Source organism: Martes martes, assembly GCF_963455335.1.
Source record: "Martes martes genome assembly, chromosome: 3".
Taxonomy (NCBI): domain Eukaryota; kingdom Metazoa; phylum Chordata; class Mammalia; order Carnivora; family Mustelidae; genus Martes; species Martes martes.
This window is the reverse complement of record NC_137890.1, coordinates 128,934,056-128,955,536: the sequence shown is the minus strand read 5'-3', so window position 1 is coordinate 128,955,536 and position 21,481 is coordinate 128,934,056. Positions and strand designations below refer to the sequence as shown.

The 21,481-nt window shown below is 36.1% G+C and overlaps 1 protein-coding gene across 1 annotated transcript in view; it reads right to left on the bottom strand.

The window, feature by feature from the left end:
- The window catches only part of SLC25A12 (solute carrier family 25 member 12), a 103,866-nt gene that overhangs the window by 51,520 nt on the left and 30,865 nt on the right, over positions 1-21,481 (bottom strand). Inside the window, exons 4-5 of the mRNA XM_080799813.1 lie at positions 19,821-19,936; positions 11,466-11,605 (exon numbers count right to left, since the gene is read on the bottom strand). Coding sequence (XP_080655939.1) covers positions 11,466-11,605; positions 19,821-19,936 — 256 coding nt within the window. The remainder of the gene's footprint in view (positions 1-11,465; positions 11,606-19,820; positions 19,937-21,481) is intronic.

Below are 21,481 nucleotides of genomic sequence, written 5' to 3'. Positions count from 1 at the left end.
AAAAAAAATGTTAAAATATCTCTTGAGATAATATTAACAAAATCATAATATATTTAAAGTGTGAAACATGATCTGATATATGCATACACTGTGAAAGGAGTCTTCACCATGTTAAGTAACACATCCATTACCTCACATAGTTATCTTTTTTTATGAGACCACTCAAGTTCTACTCTCTTGGCAAATTTCAATTATACAGGGGTGCCTAGGTGATGCAGTCAGTTAAGTGTCCAACTCTTGATTTCAGTTTAGATTGTGATCGCAGGGTCCTGAGATTGAGCCCGTGTTGGGCTCCACTCACAGGGTGGAGCCTGCCCCTCCCCCACCTCTCTAAAATAAAGAGTCTATTTAAAAAATTTCAGTTATACAACACAGTATTATTCATAGTCACCATGATACACTGTACATCCTCAGACATTCCTCATGTTATAATTGAAAGTTTGTAACCTTTTTCCAGCTCCTCCTGCTTTCTCTCACCACCCCACACCTCAATGAGCCCCTGGCAACCACTATTCTACTTTGTGTTGCTATGTGTTCAACTTTTTTTTTTTAAGATTCTACATAGAAGTGATATCTTGTAATATGGCTTTCTCTGTCTGGCTTTTTTCACATAGTGTAATGTCCCCCAAGTTCATATAAGTTATTGCAAAGGACAGGACTTCTTTTTTTCGAGTGAATACTATTCTAGTGTGTGTGTCTGTGTGTGTATGTGCACACACACACACATTTTCTTTATCCATTTATCCGCCAATGGACACTTAGGTTGCTTCCATACCTTGGCTATTGTATTGGCTACAATAAACATGGGAGTACAACTACCTCTTTGCAATAGTGACTTTTTTTCCCCTTTGGATACATACCCAGAAGTGGGACTGCCGGATCATAAGGTGGTTCTATTTTTAATTTCCTGGTGAACCTCCAAACTGTTTTCCATAGTGGCTGTACCAGTTTACATTGCCACCAACAATGTGCAAGGGTTCCCTTTTCTCCACATCCTTGCCAGCATTTGTTGTCTCTGGTCTTTTGATAATAGACAGCCTATCAAATATGAAGTAACATCTCATTGTGGTTTTAATTTGCATATCTCTGATCATTAGTGAGGTTGAAAACGTCTCCTATACCTCTTGGCAATTGGTATGTCTTCCTTGGGAAAATGACTATTCACGTCCCTTGCCCATTTTTATTTTTATGTATATATGTATGTAATTGAGTTGTATAAGTTCCTTGTATATTCTAGATACTAATCCATTATCAGATATATTTGCAAATATTTTCTCCCATTCCAGTGGTTTCCTTTTCATTTTGTCAATTGATTTCTTTACTGTGCAGCTTTTCATGTTGATGTTCTACTTGTTTATTTTTGCTTTTGCTGCCTTTGCTTTCGGTCAAATTTTAAAAATCATTGCCAAGACTGAAGTCAAGGAAATTACCTATTATGTTTTCTTCTAAGAGTTTAAAGTTTCAGGTCTTATGCTCAAGTTTTTAATTCATTTTGAGTTGCCTTTGGTGTATGGTATAAGATAGGAGTTCAGTTTCATTCTTTTGCATGCAGATATCCAGTTTTTCCAACACTGCTTATTAAAAACACTACCCTTCCTCCATTGTGTATTCTTAACTCTTTTGTCAGAAATTAATTGACCATATATGCATGGGTTCATTTCAGGGCTATTTTGTTCCATTTATCTATGTGTCTGTCTTTTGACAAAACCATACTGTTTTGAGTACTATAGCCTCATACTATAGTTTAAATTCATAAAGTGTGAGGTCTCCAGCTTTGTTCTTCTCAAAATTGCTTTGGCTCTTTGGGGTCTTTTGTGGTTCCATACAAATTTTATGACTGCTTCTCTAGTCTGTTAAAAAGTACCATTGGAATTTGATAGTGACTGTGTTGAATCCACAGATCACTTTGGATAGTATGTACATTTTAACAATATTAATTCCTTGAATAAATGAACACAATTATTTTTCCATTTATTTGTGTCTTCTTCAACTTCTTTCATCAGTGGCTTACAGTTTTCAGTATGACCAGATTTTTCACTTTCTTGGTTAAATTTATTCTTAAGTATATGATTCTTTTTGATGTTCTACAAATGGGATTGTTTTTCTTAACTTCTCTTTTTAATAGTTCACTGTTAATGTATAGAAATGCAACTGGTTTTGTATCTTGATTTTGTACCCTGAAACTTTCCTGAAGCCATTTATCAGTGCTAACTCTGTGTGTGTGTGTGTGTGTGTGTGTGTGTGTTTTTACTTTTTTAGGGGTTTTTTTTGTTTGTTTGTTTGTTTAGGGTTTTTTATATGTATCATGGCATCTGCAAAAAGGGACAATTTCATTTCTTCCCTTCTAATTTGGATGTCTTTTATTTCTTTTTCCAGACTAATTGCTCTGGCTAAAGCTTCCAGTACTTTTTAAAATGAAAGTTGTAAGAGTGGACATCCTTGTCTTTTTCCTGATCTTAAAAGCTCTCAGCTTCTCACTGCTGAGCATGATGTGAGTTATGGGCTTGTCATGTACATGCTTTATTATGTTGAGGTATGTTCCATCTACAGCTAATTTGCTAAGCATTTTTATCATGAAAGGATATTGAATTTTGTCAAATGTGTATCTATATCTATTGAGATGATATGATTTTATTCTTTATCTTGTTAATATGGTATACCACATGTAATGATTTACATATGATGAATTCTCCTAGCATCCCAGCAATAAGTCCCACTTTATCATGGTGTATGCTTCTTTTTATGTACTATTAAATTCAGTTTACTGGGCACCTGGGTGGCCCAGTTAAGTGTCTGCCTTCGGCTCAGGTCATGATCCCGGTCCTGGGATTGAGTCTCGCACCGGGCTCCCTGCTCAGCAGAGAGCCTGCTTCTCCTTCTCCCTCTGCCTGCTACTCTGCCTACTTGTGCTATATCTCTCTGTCAAGTAAATAAATAATTTTTAAAAATCTTTAAAATTCAGTTTACTAATATTTTGTTGAGGCTATCTGTATCTATCTTCATCAGAAATACTGACCTGTAGTTTTCTTTTCTTGCAGAGTCCTCGGCTGGCTTTGGTATCAGGGTTAACACTGGTCTTGTAAAGTGAATTTGGAAGAAGTTTACCCTCCTCGTCTACTTTTTGGAAGAGTCTGAGAAAGACTGGTATTACCTCTTCTTTAGATGTTTGGTAGTATTCACCAGGAAAGCCATCTGGTCTTATATTTGTCTTTTTGGGAGGTTTTTAATTACTGACTCAACCTCCTTGCTAGTAATTGGTCTGTTTAGATTTTTTATTTCTTCATGATTCAGAATTGGTAGGATATGTTTTTAGGAATTTATCCATTTCTTCTAGGTTGTCTCATTTGTTGGCACAGAAATATTCAAAGTAGTTTCTTACAATCCCTGGTATTTCTCTTATCATTTATGTCTCTTTCATTTCTAAGTCTTTTTTTCCTCAATCTAAACATCTGTCGATTTTGTGTATCTTAAAAAAATACAGTTCTCAGTTTTATTGATCTTTTCTATTGTGTCTCTAGTTATTATATTTCCTTTATTTCTCCTTTGACTTTTGTTATTTTCTTCCTTCTGCCGACCTTGGCCTTAGTTTCTTCTTCTTCTAGATCCTTGAGATGTAAAGGGAGATTCTTTATTTTTTTCTCAATGTCGGTGTTTATTACTATAAACTTTCCTCTTAGAATTGCTTTTGCTACTTCTCATACATTTTGGTATGTTGTGTTTTCATTTTCATTTGTCTCATGACACTTTTTGATTTTCCTTTTGATTTATTCTATGATCCATCAATTATCCAGGAATGTGTTGTATAATCTCCACATATTTGTGAATTCTGTCCTCTCCTACTTTCTTCATTCCCCCTACTCACTCCATTCCTTCCTATCACCTCCAACTATATCACTGAAATGAAAGGTCTTTATTTCAACCTTAAAATATTGTTGGAAGTATCCCTCACAGAAAGAATATTCCTAAGCGGCATCAGAAATATACACAGGTTGGGGCGCCTGGGTGGCTCAGTGGGTTAAAGCCTCTGCCTTCAGCTCAGGTCATGATCCCAGGGTCCTGGGATCGAGCCCCGCATCGGGCTCTCAGCTCAGCGGGGAGCCTGCTTCCCCCTCTATCTCTGCCTGCCTCTCTGCCTGCTTGTGATCTCTCTGTCAAATAAATAAATAAAATCTTTAAAAAAAAAAAAAAAGAAATATACACAGGTCCACTCCATGTCTTATATATGTTTTGCCTTCCTCACTTCTCCTTTTTTCCTCCTTCTTTATGTTTTTGTCAAGTCTTTCTCCATCTATATGTCTTAGTCTCTCAGAAATATCCAGTGGCAACCATGGACACAATGAAGCCTCATTAATGACACTCGGTACTGGAGAAAATGTGGACCTTTATAGTAAAGACAAAGCAGAATCCTCATTGCAAGAGTAATGCTGGAAGGACAGATTTTCTGTTTTCTATTAGGTTACAAATGGAGGACTCCTAAGTATCTTTTAAAAATACATAGGTAAAGTATCACAGATGAAACTGTAGAGGGTATCAGATTGGCTTCCAAATGGTCCAGGGGAAGCACAGTGGAGACTACAGACAAAATAAGACCAGCCAACAGTTAATAACTGCTAAAGCTGGTTGGTGGGTACATGGAAATTCATTACACTGTTCTATTTTTAAATATACTTAAAGTCTTTCAAAATAAAAAGGTTAAAAAATTAACATTAAGGACTTCAAATGAGAAGCAAAATGAAGGGGAAAAAAAGAAGGTTCCTATCTAAAGCTCTCCAGTTTATGTAGTATAAGTAATACATCAGGGTAGAATTAGATATTCCTTAATAAATGTGAGGGAACCATATACACTATGGAGTATGATGCCTCCATCAGAAAGGACGAATACCCAACTTTTGTAGCAACATGGACAGGACTGGAAGAGATTATGCTGAGTGAAATAAGTCAAACAGAGAGAGTCAAGTATCATATGGTTTCACTTATTTGTGGAGCATAACAAATAATATAGAGGACAAGGGTAGATGGAGAGGAGAAGGGAGTTGAGGGAAATTGGAAGGGGAGGTGAACCATGAGAGACTATGGACTCTGAAAAACAACCTGAGGGTTTTGAAGGGGCGGGGTGGGAGGGTGGGGGAACCAGGTGGTGGGTATTGGGGAGGGCGCAGATTGCATGGAGCACTGGGTGTGGTGAAAAAACAATGAATACTGTTATGCTGAAAATAAATAAAAAATTAAAAAAAAAAAAAATAAATGTGAGGGAACCAATGACAAGAACAAACCATCTTTAGAGAAATCTTAAAAAACACTAGTTGGAAGAACATTTCCTTCTTAATTTTATTTTTTTCTTTCAAGATTTTATTTAAATTCAAATTTGTATAGTGTAGTTTTAGTTTCAGGGATCATTTCCTTTTTTAAATAATCATGTCTCAAATAAATAATATTTTCAACTTCTCCAGTTTGTGCATTTTACAGCGTCAGTCAGAGGGCACTAAATGTGCAAGTGTTAGAACAAGCACTGGGTTCTACAAACAACCACACCTAAAGGATATAGTGTTCAAACTGTGATCATGCGCATAAAGAAAAACAATATCCTAGGCTTACAAAAGATAAAATACCTAAAGATACTCTAAAAAGACACTTTAATCTTAAAAGATAAAGATACTCTAATAAATAAAAGATAAAACAAGTCCGCTTTCAGATTTCAAGTGTGGATAGGGGAACTGAAGGAAAGGGTTAAAAAAGGAAGTTATGCTCGTGTTAAAATGTATTTCATCTAACTATGAGATGAAAACAGCTGAGCTTCAGAAACTGTGGCAGTGAATGAGAATGACTAGTAATGTAACTCTGGTGTCTTCTAAAACTCCACTCTTTGCTAAAATCACAGTAAAGGAACTAAAAACAGACACTCAAGGACAAAGAGAACAGAAAAGAAGATAGCAACTACATTTTTAAGATTAGAGAGCAGAAAGGCAAGTGACAGATAAGCAGACTCAAGAAAACTGGACATGGAAAAAGCCAAAAAGCAATTCAATGACTAAGACCCCCCAAATCCAAGACCCCCTGAAACACTCAGGAATTGGCTACACTAGTACCCGCAGAAGTGACAGTGAAAGTGGAACTACAGATAGGAGGTTTAGATGGAAGTCTGTTTAAAATGCAGTTAGTCACCTGCATTGCTTCACTGTAGCCAGGATTCTGCCCTTTCCCAAGCCTGGGAAAAGACTAGAGGTTCACTGCCTTGAGAATGTAACAGAGGGTCTTCAGACTAGGGGAGACCAGGTACAGTTGAAAAGAAGTAAGTCAATGAAAGTCCATCTCCATACTGAATGTTGAGACCTCCAGCCCTCCACTCTTATTCAGCAACCAGAACGTCAAAAGCCAGATTGAATATTCCAGGTGGGTTGCAAAAGAAAAGACCTGAACATACAGACATCAGAGGGACCCCAAAAGAACAGTCCAGCCAGCGAACTTTACAATAAGGTCAAGAATTAATAAGTAGTACCAGGAACTCAATAAGCCTTACTCTTAAATATGAGCAGAAGTCCAATGACAATCAGACATGAGTAAAGCCAAACAAAGAAACACAAACAAAGAAGAAGAAACTTGGAGAAAACAGACACTTCGCAGGGGAAGGAAAAAAACATCTGCCTTCAATATCTTTGGAGAAGGGAGAAGTATAGCACATCCATGAAAAAAGAATATGCTATTTTTTAAAAAGGAATATTCAGAAAGGAATATTCAGTTCTTTTTAACTGAAAATTTGAAATGTGACAAAATTAGAACTTAATAAAATGTTCAAAAGTAGAAGAGAAGAAAAAACTAAATCATACATTTAATATGCTTACCATATTAAATGAAAGAAAGAAAATAAATAAAAGTAATGAGAATATTTTTAAGGGACACCTGGGTGGCTCAGTGGGTTAAGCCTCTGCCTTGGGCTCAGGTCATGATCTCTGGGTCCTGGGATCAAGTCCCACATTGGGCTCTCTGCTTAGCAGGGAGCCTGCTTCCCCTCTCTCTCTGCCTGCCTCTCTGCCTACTTGTGATCTCTCTCTCTGTGTCAAATAAATAAATAAAATCTTAAAAAAAAAAAAAGAATATTTTCAAGAATTGAGGGACAAAAGTTTTCTAATTCAAAGAGCCCACTGAATGGCCCGCACCAAGGAATATCATCAAGAAATTTCAACATACTGAAGAATAGGGGGAAAAAAAAAAAAACCTTCCAGAGTGAATAAATGTTTCAAAACAGAATCAAGATGAGAATGGCACTGGATTTTTCAGTGGCAAAACCGGAAGCAAGAAAATAGAAGAGAAATGTTTCCAAAATTAGGAGGAAAATAATTCCTAGTAGAATTCTATACCCAGTCAGGCACCTGGGTGGCTCAGTCAGTTAAGCATCTGATTAAGGCTCAGGTCATGATCCCAGAGTCCTGGGATCAAGCCCCACATTGGTTCCCTGCTCAGTGGGGAGTGCTTCTCCTTCCTGCCCCTCTTTCAATCCTTCTCTAATAACTAAATAAAATCTTTAAAAAAAAAAAACAACAACAACTCTGCACTGTTTACTAACTCTAAACAGTGCAGAGATTTTCAGATATGGAAAGTCTCACAAAAAAATTATTTTACTTTCCTCAAGAAGCCCTTGCAGGAAGCATTCCACCAAAAAGAGGAAGTAAACCATAATAAAGGAAGAGATGGAATGCAAAAAACAGGAGAGTCAACATAAAAGAAAAACAAATGGATTTCCCATGGTGAAGGTAGATGACAGACTGACAGACTGACAGCTATGCAAAAAATACAAACTCCAGCCTGCAACCATGAAGCAAGTCAGAAAGTTCCAAGAAAATGGTGCAGGGGCTGTGGAAAACAGTCTGGCAATTCTTCAAAAACTTAAAGATAAAATTACGTGGCAGCAATTTCATATCTAGGGATATACTCAAAAGATTTGGAAACAGGTATTCAAACAAACACATGTACTCCAAAGTTCACAAGTGCCAAAAGGTGAGGCGAGAACAACCCAAGTGTCCATCAACTAATGAATGGATAGACAAAATATTGTATATGTATACAATGGAATATTATTCAGCTGTAAAAAGGAGTAAGGTAGTAATACATGCTACAACATGGATAATCCTTGAAAACATTATGCGAAGTGAGAAAAGGCCAGACATAAAAAGTCATATTGTATAATTCCACCAGCAGTGGTCCTCCTTTATCCATGGGTCTTTATCTAAGACCCCTAAATGGATGCCTGACACTGCACATAGAACCAAACCCTATATATACTGTTTTTTTCCCATACATACATACATACAATGAAATTTAATTCCTAAATGTGACATAGTAAGAGATTAACAGTAATCACTAAAATAATAATAAAACAGAATAATTATAACATTACATTGCAATAAAAGTTATGTGAATGTGGTCTCTTTCTCTCTTGTCCTCTTCCAATATCTTATGGTACTGTACTCACCCTTCTTCTTGTGATAACTTGAGGTGATAAAATGCCTAAGTGATAAGATGAAGTTAGGTGAATGGTGTGAGCATTGTGACATAGCATTAGGCTACTACTGAACTTCTGATAATACATCAGAAGGGGGATTATCTGCTTCTGGACCACGGCTGATCACAGGTCCACTGAAACTGCAAAAAGCAAAACTGTAAATAATGTGGGGGCGCTACTGCATATGCACTATGCAGAGGAAGCAAATCCACAGAGGCGAAGGTAGTTTGGTGGCTGCCAGGAGCTGAGGAGAAACAGGAATGAGGAGTGACTGCTTAATGAGTACAGAGGGGTTTTTCTGGTAATGAAAGGTTTGGGAATAAGACAAAGATGGTAGTTGCACAACACTGTGGATTGTACTAAATGCTACTAAATTATGCACTTTTACGTGGTTAATTTTATGTTAAGTGAATTTTATCTGGATTTTTTTTTTTAATAGAATCACTGGAGGTGGGTCTCCAGCATTGTTGTTGTTGTTGTTGTTTTAAGATTTTATTTATTTATTTGGCAGACAGAGATCACAAGTAGGCAGAGAGGCAGACAGAGAGAGAGGGGGAAGCAGGCTCCCCACTGAGCAGAGAGCCCGATGTGGGGCTCGATCCCAGGACCCTGGGATCATGACCTGAGCCGAAGGCAGAGGCTTTAACCCACTGAGCCACCCAGGTGCCCCTACCTGGATTTTTTAAAAAAGAAAAAGCTCCTAGAGAGCTCCAAGAAGACGAAATTGATAGAATGAATACCTCATGTTTTAAATATATTAAAATGAGATGTTAATAACTGAGGCAAAATTTAAGAATGAATTAGCATTAATACATAGAAAACTAAACAAATAAGAAGAACTAGAAATCCTAAGAAAAGTAATTTTAGTCACGCATAGTATTTATAAAATTATCATAATTAAAATATGATTATTGATCTAAGCAGAATCATAACATAATTATATGGGTGATGGAGACAAAAAGTATCCAAGTCTGTGGGATAGAGAGAGAGGGGTGAAAGAACCAGCTCCTAATCTTCCACAGCTCAAATTCAATGAAAAATACGTAAAAGTGAACATTTTTAAAGTAGAGTACAAAACCACAGAAGACCCCATATAGCCATGCAATCTTGAGAAAGAATAATAAAGCTGGAGGTACAACAGTCCCAGATTTCAAGATATACTACAAAGCTGTAGTAATCAAAACAGTGTGGTACTGGCACAAAAATACACATAGATCAATGGAACAGAACAGAGAGCGTAGAAATGAACCCACAATTATACGGTCAATTAATGTACAACAAAACAGGAAAGAATATATAATGAGGAAAAGACAGTCTCTTCTATAAATGGTGCTAGGAAACTGGACAAAACTATGTAAAATAATGACACTGGACCACTTTCTTACACCACACACAAAAATAAACTTAAAATGGATTAAAGACCTAAATATAAGATCTGAGACCATGAAACCCCTAGGAGAAAACATAGGCAGGAATCTCACTGACATTGGCCTTAGCAAAATTTCTCTAAATATGTCTCCTGAGGCAAGGGAAACAAAATCAAAAGTAAACTGTTGGGACTATACCAAAATAAAAAGCTTTTGCACAGCAAAGGAAACCATCAGCAAAAGAAAAAAACAATGTAGTTAATGGGAGAAAATATTTGCAGAAAAACAGGCAGAGGAGATGAACAGACATTTTCCCAAGACAACATCTAGATGGCCAACACAGTCCATTAAGCATCCAACTCTTGGTTTCAGTTCAGGTTGTGATCTCAGGGTCATAGGATTGAGCCCTGTGTTGGGCTCTGCTCAGCTCAGAGTCTGCTTAAGACACTCTCACTTTCTCCCTCTGCCCCTCTATCCCACCACACTCTCTCTAAAATAAATAAATAACTCTTTAAAACACACACATACACACACACACACACACACACACACATACACACAATGAGATATTACCTCACATCTATTAGAATGGCAGTATTAGAAACATATGAAATCACAAGTATTGTTGAGGATGTGGAGAAAGGGAACCCTCCGGCTCTGTTGGTGGGAATGCAAATTGGTGCAGCCACTGTACAAAAACAGAATGGAGGCTCCTGGCAATAATTAAAGACAGAAGCACCACACAATCCAATAATTCCACTACTTGGTATTTACCCAAAGAAAATGAAAACACTAATTTGAAAAGATATGTGAACCCCTATGTTTATTGCAACTTTATTTACAATAGCCAAGATACCTGGAAGCAACCCAAGTATCCCTTGATACATGAATAAGGAAGATGTGGTATATACATACAATGGAATATTACTTAGCCATTAAAAAAAATGAGATCCTGACATTTACAGCAGTAGTGAGAGACCTAGAGGGTATTATTGCTAACTGAAATAAGTCAGACAAAGACAAATACCATATGATTTTACTTATATGTGGAATCTAAAAAATAAAACAAATGAACAAAGCAGAAACAAACCCATAAATACAGAGAACTAGTGGTTGCCAGAGGGGAAGCATGTGGGGGATGGGCAAAATGGGTGAAGGAAAGAGGGGTGTACGGGTTTCCATTTATGACATGAATAAGTCAGAGATGAAAGGCACTGCATAGGGAATATAATGCATAGTACTATAGCAGCATTGTATGGGGACAGACAGGAGGTACACTTGTGGTGAGCACAGAATAGGCAATCACCAAGTTGTTCACCTGAAACTAATTTAACATCATGTGTGAACTATACTTCAATTAAAAAAAGATCTTAAAAAAAGTAGAAGTGTCAATGTGGGTTTATTATTTAAAGCTGTGGAAGTAATCACCGAAAGAAACAATTATAGGAGTTTTAAAAAGTTGCCTCTGGGAGTGGGAAATGAAAAATGGGCGTGTAATGCCACAAGGAATTGCTATTTTTGGTAATAAACTTAAAACTAAAAAGGAAGGAAGTGGAGGAGAAATGACATGTATTTATACCAGTTATGAAAACTAAGCTCACCTGGAGAAACTGTGTGAATTCTGTGTAGTTAAGATGCTTCTTCCGATTATGCCCAAAATGCAGTCGGATAAATTCACAGTCCCAGTTAAAAGGGATATGATGATGAATAATAGTTTGTCCAAATATTTCTTTGACATTTTCTTAAAAGGGAAAACAAAAATAAATAAATTATATCTGGAGTAAGTAGTTTAGTCCACTGCAATGTTCCTACAGAAAGAAATTAAGAGAAATTTCAAGTCAATATTATCTGCTTCTATTAAGATTAGCTGCAAAATTTTTTGTGCCCAGAAACCCATGCACAGGAACACAATTGATACAAAATATAATTTTACACTTAAGATTGTGTACCATTACATATAAGGCCATGAGATTCTTAATTTCTCCTGATTTTATTTTAATTAGGAAGTGATTTATATCTTGCACTACAAATGGCTGCTACTTTGCATTCCAGTAAAAAATCAATAGTGTTTTCCCGATTCCTCAAGGAGTCGAATTAAGCCCTTTATCAGAAGCATGAATACCTAAATTACAGTATAATGCAATATTTGTCATACTAAGTATGGTTTGATTGAGGCTTGATTATTACATTCACACTAGCCTGAATGTCTATTGAAGATAGGTATAAGAAATACTACCAAAAGCATATCATTAGCTCAGCAGCAAGCACCTTATTAAAAGCTTCTGATATTGTCAAAAATATGGTCTTGACACAAAGCTTCAAAATCCCCATAAAAAGCATGATTATTAGTCCCAACTATTAAAAATATTTTAAGATAAGTGAAATTAGTGATTCACTTTTAAATAAAGAAGGACTAAACACAGTACACTAACTTTTAGATAGGAACCAGTCAAGCTGTGTAACATACAACCAAAACCCTCTGACAGCTTGTCTTCATGCACTAACAACGTCAGTCACTTTCTTACACAGTTCTACACTTACAATAAAAGTCAATTCACGAATGACTGGTACTTTAACAAGCATAGACTGGATAGCCTAATTCAGAAGCTCATGCCAAAAAAAAAAAAAAAAAGGAAAAAAGAATCATTAGCAAAGTTAAGAAAGCAGGAAGCCTGTTTTACTGATGTCTTAAGAACAAAAATTATTTTCAAGTTTATGCCAATTGTATTTGTATTAGTGGAAGTGTTTTACCATCCATAGCTATCAATTTTACTAATTAGTGGAAGTTTAATGTTTTATAATCTCCAACTATGCTCTTTTCTCTAATTTCTGCAAATTCTTTGAATAAGATACCAATCTCACATTGTAAATGGTTTAATGGATTCCCTTTAGTTTTATATACCTTTTTTTCTTGATAAAAGCATTGCTATTGGGAGAAGGTCTAAGAAGGTGGAAGAATCCGGAACTGGAAATCCTACCAGTCTGGACTCAATGTAACAGCTCCGAATAGGTCACAGCTATCAGTAAGTTGGAAGAAGGCATTGGATGTCACTGGGGAGATGGGATTCTCATCTTTCCTTTCAGATGGAATGTAACATTTATTTCTTGCCTAATTAGCAACACTGTGTCAGAGTTTACAAACCATGTTAAATTATTTTCACCTTTCATAAACCCATATTAAATATATGGGATTTTGTTTCTAAAAACAAAAAAAAATTAACTCAGTAGCAATTCACGGGATCCTGGCTTTTAATCAATACAAAAGTTCACCCTTAAACCTACATGGAATTTCAACAGTTGTAAAATATGCTAAAATTTGTAAGATAGTTAAAATAATAAGGGTTATAAAAAATATTTAGAGCTAAATATGGGAGATCAGCGAAGATTTTTTATGATCTTTAATTAACCAGCTGCTCTATTCCCAAATTAATTACATTGATTTCTTATATTTAAGGTCTGAGTGTTAAACTAAGGAAACATGAAAAAATTAATGGAAAGCAGAATAGTATAACTTAAGTTATGGATGCCTGGGTGGCTCAGTTGGTTGAGCGACTGCCTTCGGCTCAGGTCATGATCCCAGAGTCCTAGGACTGAGTCCTGCATTTGCCTCCCTGCTCAGCAGGGACTCTTCTCCCTCTGAACCTCTTCCCTCTCGTGCTCTCTTTCATTCTCTCTCAAATAAATAAAATCTTTTAAAAAAGAGAATAACTTAAAATATATATATATTTATTTTAAATATTAAGTGTATGAAAGGAAATAAGTTACTTTATGATACCTTTATTTTACACTAGTCCTAAAACTCAACTATAAGAGTTGATAAGAAATGCACATACTACTACCTAGAGAAGTTTTATATAATGGTGGAATAAAACTGAATTCCCTTTATATGATCAGAAAATAGTAGAATATTAGTGTGAAACTAATCAAATACAATCAAAGATTCAAAAGCTTTCAAACTACGAAAATTTACTTAATTATGAAACTGTTTTCTACAATCACAAAATGGATACTTATGAACCAAACTTAGAATGTCTGACTTACACTCAAAAAAAGTTCCATAATAAAAACTTTAACTAAAGTCCTGTTTTGTAAACTTCCTAACAACCTCTAAATAAGTTGTTGGAATATCTTTGAAACAATTGAAATGGTAGCTTAAATTACTCATAGTAATCTCCCCAAATATTGAAGTGTTCTTTTCCATGAGTACTTGTTTCAACATTTCCTACTTCTCACACTTTGTATGTGGTTTTATTATGACCACGAATATGTGCTGTATTTTATTAACCACCCCCACCTGACACTTTCAATTATTTTAACTATGTCACAGGCTACAACTATAGTTACTAGGAATAACAAAATTTCCAACCTACTTTAGCACCTCTTGATGTGTCCCACTTCCCTTCTGTTATTATTTTCACTACCAGCTGCCTAAGGCTAATTCAGGAAGCTTACAAAAATAATTAGTACAACTATTGTTTTAAGGTCCAATTCATAATCACCACTTTACCAGGATGCGCTTATCCAAAAAAAAAAAAAAAAAAAAAAGTTATACAAAAGCTCCAGAACTGGAGAGCTTCTACTTGTGTGAGGCAATAGCTCAAAGAGATGATGTTCTTATCTTACCCAATTTTATCAAGTTCTGCGTGACATGAAAGAGAACCCCAATAATCTCAAATATTCCCAGGGCAACTAACTGAAACTGCACAGAAACTTTTCCCCCCAGAGAGAATCCCGTCTTTCCAGTGGCAAACAAGGGTCTTTGGCTCTAGGCAGCACTCCTTGGAGTGCTATTTCAGTGGCCATAGCTCCAGCCTGGATGAAAGAGCTACGACAGTCACATCTTAGCCAGCAAGATCATGACCTAGTGTTTTATACTAGCCTGGTTTTGCTATGGGATATAGGAATCCATTCGTTTTCTGACATATAGAAAACAATAGACCACTTTTTCACTTCCTGCAGAGCATGGGCTTATGAAAGAGATGGTTTATAATTCCTCTGAAAATGGAATTGGGGCCAGACACAAAAGTCGCCTGTCATTATGTTCTCTTTGCTCAAACGAAAGGAGGGCAGGTAATGGTGACAACTGTGATTAAGTAAAAATGTTCACAGACGTATAACATTAGTCAGTTTAGCTGTATCAGTCACTTATGATGATAGGACTAGATGAAACACACATTGAAGCATATATATCATGTAAATATGTCTTAATAGAGGTTTCAATTTCCCCAGCAGCCCACACCGTGTCTCCCCGTCTCATCCACCCTCATCCCTCCCCTGGTCCTTATGGGGCTTCCTACTGGTCTTGTTCACCTTTCTGCAGTACAAAATTACCTCTGACCGGGGCTGGCACTCTTCTCCAAGACTGCCACCATGCCTGTTCCATGAATGAGCCTGGAAGGAGCTGCTGTACCAACGGTGTGGCCAGAGAACTCCTCCTGTAGGTATACAAGCCATCAGCCCTGTGACACAGCCCACCTACCATCAGCCCAACGACATCCTGATTCCAAGGATTCCAGCCCAGCAGGAGCCACTGCTTCCAACTTAATAGGCTCGAGACCAAACATTTTTATTGTGAGGGGGGGGAAAAAAGTCCTCAATAGCTGAGTTTCACCTGCACAGTTCTTAAAGTGAAGTCAGAAAGACTTTTAGAAGGACTCCCACCAAAACAATGAATTCCTTGTGTATAACTGAACAAAAACAATGGTGAGACTTGTGGAAGTAAAGAGTTTTTCAGTGAAGGAAAAGTTGGGGAGAAAGAAGAGGAACAACTAAGAGACCAAAAAAGAAAACAAAGGAAAACAAACAACAACAAAAAGTTCAACAACAGGAACTTAGCAGAGAAAGTCCCAACCAATATAGCATGTAGACTCAGTCCCACACTGCTAGGCTCTACTTCCAGGTAGGGCATTAGTTTCCTAGGCAACTTCCTCTGTTTTTCCAAGCAAGAAAGTATTTCTATTAACCCTTTACCTACCTCCAGAAGGGACTACCATACAATCAGTCAGTAGAGTAGTCTTCCTGCCAAATACATGTGAAGGTCCATTTCTCAGGAAGGATAAGTTTATATTTAAAGAGCATCTATTACTATAGAAACTAGATGCTTCAAGAGTCTATCACCAAATGGCATATCCTTTTTTTTTTTTTTGCCTCTAATTCTAAGCTACTCTAGTAGCCTTGAGTATTAATATTACCATCTCTGCAGTATCTGAAAGAAATCTCAAAATTCTTCCTGATTTAATCTGAACATCCAAGTGCAGCTCTAATTCTTACCAGATTAAAGTAGGTATTTGTTACTATTAGATTTTCATATTACCCCAAGTCTACAGCTTTGTTTCCAGTGAGAGAAGGTACATCTTTCATATCTAGATTTCCACCTCCGTAACAGCCGTGGTAATGCCTAAACCAAACCCAATCTGTTCTTCCCTTCATGGAAAAAGAGGCACAAATGGAACACATATTTATTTCTTGTATCTAATGACAATGAAACACAGTATAAAATCAAAAGGAATCCCTGCTTTTTGAGGGTTTTACAGTAGGGAGATGAAGATAGGCCCTTGAAAAAAATTTACTTTGGAGAGTTCCCATTCCTAGGCAAGCAGTTTGGAACACAACGTTGGTGAGATTTCAGTAGAAAACTTAGACTCTATAACATATCTTATATTCATTTATTAGTCAATAGGAGTTTGGGTTTCATTTTTTTAGAAGGATTACATCTTTGTTAAAGCAATAGGCTTTGATTTTTTAAATGTGGGACAAATGCATGACAGCTACTGACAACACAAGGTAGTATATACTGGTTATGTAGGTTACCTCAACCTAATGCTACCGAGCAGAATATCCAGTACACTGGTGGCTGGCAGAGAGACCAAGGCAAGTTTGCAATGTATCTAGCAAACACCAGGCATGCAGCAGCCTCTACAAGGCTCATGACACCAGGCAGTAACAGATACACAAACCAGTAAGTAATTATCCACAGCATGCATTAGAAGTTTTATTGGAAGAACAACAAAGAGGAAACAACTAATGGTTTTATTCACTCTTTTAAAAACTCCAGAACCCTCTCCTGAGCTTGCATATTCTGAAATGGATAACCAAAGTCTCAATATAAGTCCTCTCCCCCAAAGTAGAGGCATCTCTAAAAATTAAAAAAATAAAACAAAATTTTTCCAGCACTCAAGTAAAGGTTGTTCAATATTTCTATTTATATAAATACTTCTAAAAAATGCACACAGTTTAAATATCTAATCTGATGTGTATTAAAAAAGTATCTAAAAAAACAAAAGCATAGATGAGAACAATATATACAAATACACAGATAACATCATCATAGTCCACGAGATATCAATGGCATAACAGTTTTCTCCACTCCATGACACCTGACATCCAATATTCTCTCCCACCTTTCTCTCCTGATGTGCTCAAGAGAAAACTATAAACAAGTTCCAAACTAGAAAACATAAGGCCATTTAGTTGAAAAGAATTTAGAGTTATTATGGATCTAAAATTTCCTTTTACTTTAGCATTTATTTTAAAATAAGCATAATTCATTTTATTAAGTGGATACAAACATGAAAACTGACCTTTATCACAGATCCAACATCCTATAAAAATAAACTCCAAGTTAATTATTTCCTTATGCTGAAATTCTGTCGTCTTGAAAACAGCCTGTAATGAGTAGGCCTTAGAAATCTTGTTAAATGGCATTTGTAACAGTTTCAATGCTTTTCCTCCTAAGAATATAAAATTAAACTTTCTCTCCTTCCTTATGATTTTTATTTAAGAAAATTTGTCCAAAATGAATCCTCAAAACTAGGGAGGCAAGGCAGGAAAGGAAAATGGTCAAAGTCTCAGGAAATATGTGAACATCAAGACAACCACCCAGCTGGCCAGGGACTCCAAGAACAATGTTGAAAGGGCGTTCAGCTGTGTATTATTCCATAAGAATCTTCCTATCTCTAGATTATGAAGCAGAAGAATGAAAACAGAATTTTGGAGGATTTATATGTTCTTCAGTTCATATCAGGTGTTATAACAATGGAAAGTGATTTGTTTGGCTTTTAATCTTAATTATATTTTCGTAAAATTCTAACTCTTACATCATGCTCTGGGGGAAAACAAAAGATCTTTAAAATGCTAAAGTTGGGATCTAATAACTCCAAGCTTTCATTTGCATGAAAAAAAATGTGTTTATAAACACATTTATTTGAAATCAACTATTTCATTAGTTGATTAATCTACTAATCAACACTGGCATGAGTCTCTATTGTTATTCCATTGGATGAACTGACTTGAGCAACTTGTTTCTTAAAATAAAACTGGGAAAAGCAAATGGAGGAGACACAAAGAACCAAGATACCAAGGTAGGAGGGACAAAAGAAACCACAATTTGGTTTTGGGAAATCTAATTCTTAAACAATGGACACATGATAGAACCGCAGGTATGCTGTCCCTAATGCAGATATTTGTATCAAAGTATTTCCCAAGAACTGCTGCACAACATTTGAAAGTGAGACATGTGAGAATGTGTGATACCTACTGAAAATAGAAAATGCAGCATTATTAGTGGTCCAAGGTTAATACTGAATGATGACATGATAAAGGTTTTATACTTCAAACTACAGAATCTAGGTACTTCTGGGGAAAGTCAGCCTTTAGGAAGAAGAATGGCCAGAGCTTGCACCAAAGCAGGAAGCATGCCAAGGCAGATGCAAAAACCCAAGGAGTTCTGTCTGCACTGGTGTTTATTTGGGAAAATCTTCTTATACAGATAATAACAGCGTCAATGGGCAAAAGGAAAAGGTCAACGCCAAGCTAGAAAATGTGCCCACTAAAATCAAAGTAAAGGCACCACTGGTCCTTCTGAATACCTATACTTCCTCATCATTATTTCCATGGCAGTGATACTTCTTCCTTTGAGTTTAACTGAAAGATGTTTTTTATATAACAAATATTGAATAAATAAATATTTAGCACTACAGTCAGGGAAAGCCTGATTTTCAAGGGTTTTTCTACCACATATTGATGCCAATTCACACCATAAAAGGGCTAAAATTCAGCTTTACAAGGTGAAAAAGTTCTGGAAATCTGTTTCACAACAACATGAATATACTCAACACTACTGAATTGTATGCTGAAAAATGGTTAAGATTTTATGTGTTTACTATAATAAAAAATGTAAATGTAAAAAAAAAAGGGAAGAGAGTTCAAGATCCTTGAAAACATTGCATTGTTTTCATTGAAAAGCCTGTTGTCAGAAAAATTCACAGATACTTTAAACAAAAACTAATTTCCACAAATAAGCATCTTTAAAAACTAACACACGGCTACAGATAGAAATTCTAGTTTATATGCTTGTCAAACAATGACATTGCGCTAAATTATGTGTCTACCAAAGGGTTTATATCAATTTTACATTTAATACAGATTTCAATTTCAACATACTAGGCTTGTTTCCTAAAATCAAAAATCTATAATGGGGGTTTAGAGAATACTAACTATTCTTAACTCCCTCCTTCGGTTCCATTCTTGGTACTACAATGACAGAGCAGCAATTTTCCAGACTGCTATTGAAAAGCTCTGCACTCTCTACCCCAAAATTCCTTAAAGAATGACATGATTATTCCATGTTGTTCACAGTCTGTTTCATAAAGAATTTTGCCCAGGCTAGCCCAGAACAAGAAAATTTTACACTACCTATTTTAGGAATGTAAAGTGTCAATGACTCAATGAGCAACGACATTCCTAGATTCCTTACTTTTTTGCAATGGTCTAAAGTTTTGAAGGAAATACACCATTTTAATTTTATCTATGTAAATTCTTTCAGGAAATTAATACTTCACTTATTGACTAGCTCCTAAATAAGCAGCAATCTATATGCAGTTACTAGATTTAGCATTTAAAGACTGGACCAGCCTTACTGACTTCACTTATCACTTATAATCTTTTTTTTTCCTTACCAAATGTCACCTCTCCATTTCCACTCTTGTCAAACAATTGGAAAGCCACTATGAACATAGAATCTGGAGCACATAAAACAGATTCAAATGCCAAGAACTCTTGATAGGAGATCAACCTGAAATAATATATAAAATGTTACTGGTAGGTAAAGAAAGGAAAATATCAAGCATTTAATCTGTCTTTACTATATGCTATAGGGGATAACCAAATAATTAAAAAAAGGAAGTTTCTCTTTACAGAGGTATTCCAGATAATAAAGAAATAAGGAAGGAAGGATAGAATTAGACTACTACCCTTTTGTGAATCCCTAATAAATGAATGGACCTGGGCAATAAGCAATCACTCCTAAAATCACAAAAAGAGAAAGAACTAGACCAAAAATAATTAAACCTGAAGCTGATAGTCTCTAGATCATAGTTTCTCAACCGTAGTGTTTAACAGCACCGTTTTAAGCTAGATAATTCTTTGTTGTGGGGGCCTCCTGGACAATGTATCATGTTTAGCAGCAACCCTGGCTTCTACCCACCAAACTGCAAATTGCCAACACCCATGTTGAGACCCACTGCTTTCCATGTAATCAATTTACAGAAAATACAAAGGACAAAGGAACGTGTTAAACATCACCACAGAAACACAATCAGCCTAAGTGCAGACTGGAGGAAACTGTAGCATGAACATTCTGTACTTGCAAAAAAACAAAAACAAAAAATTTTTTTAAAAAATTTTGAAAGAAAATATGGAGGAGAACTTCATTAAAGACCTAAAAGATATAGTAATTAGTTATAAGATACAGATCTTATTTGGATTCTGATTTAAATGAAGAAAAAATTTTTAGTTTATGAGAAAATTAGTAAATGGTAATAATTATATAACAAATGCTTGATGATATTAAGAAATTGATGTTAATGTTTTTGAGGAGGTTTGTTCTGCTTTCATAATTTTTCTTATCTTTTTGAGATATACACAGATATTTACAAACAAAATATGTCATCTGGAACTACTCCAAAATAATCCAGGGGATGAAAGAGTGGAAAGAGGCATAAATAATACTAATTTAATAATTATTTTAATAATTACTAAAACTGGGGCATCTAGGTGGCTCAGTGGGTTAAAGCCTCTGCCTTCAGCTCAGGTCATGATCTCAGGGTCCTGGGATCGAGCCCCAAATCGGGCTCTCTGCTCAGCGGGGGGCCTGCTTCCTCCTCTCTGTCTGCCTCTGCCTACTTGTGATCTCTGTCTGTCAAATAAATAAATAAAATCTTTAAAAAAAAATTACTAAAACTTGGTGATGAGGATATTGAATTCACTACACTAGTTTGCTTTTTATGTTTGAAATGTTGGTAATATATTTTTTAGGGGCACCAGGGTGGCTCAGTTAAGCACCCAATTCTTGGTCTCAGCTCACAGGTCTTGACCTCAGGGTGATGAATTCAAGCCCTGCTTGTGATGAATTCAACACTCACAACCCCAAGATCATGACCTGAGCTAAAATCAGGAGGCAGACACTTAACCAGCTGAGCTACCCAGGCGCCCCACCTTCAATGATCTTATCATAGAGCCAGTATATGCTAGTGTAGAGTCATCTTTCACAGCAAGCTTGCTGCAAAGATTTCACACCCTGTTGCTGCTATTGGGAAGTGACTAGTATCCAAGTAAAAAC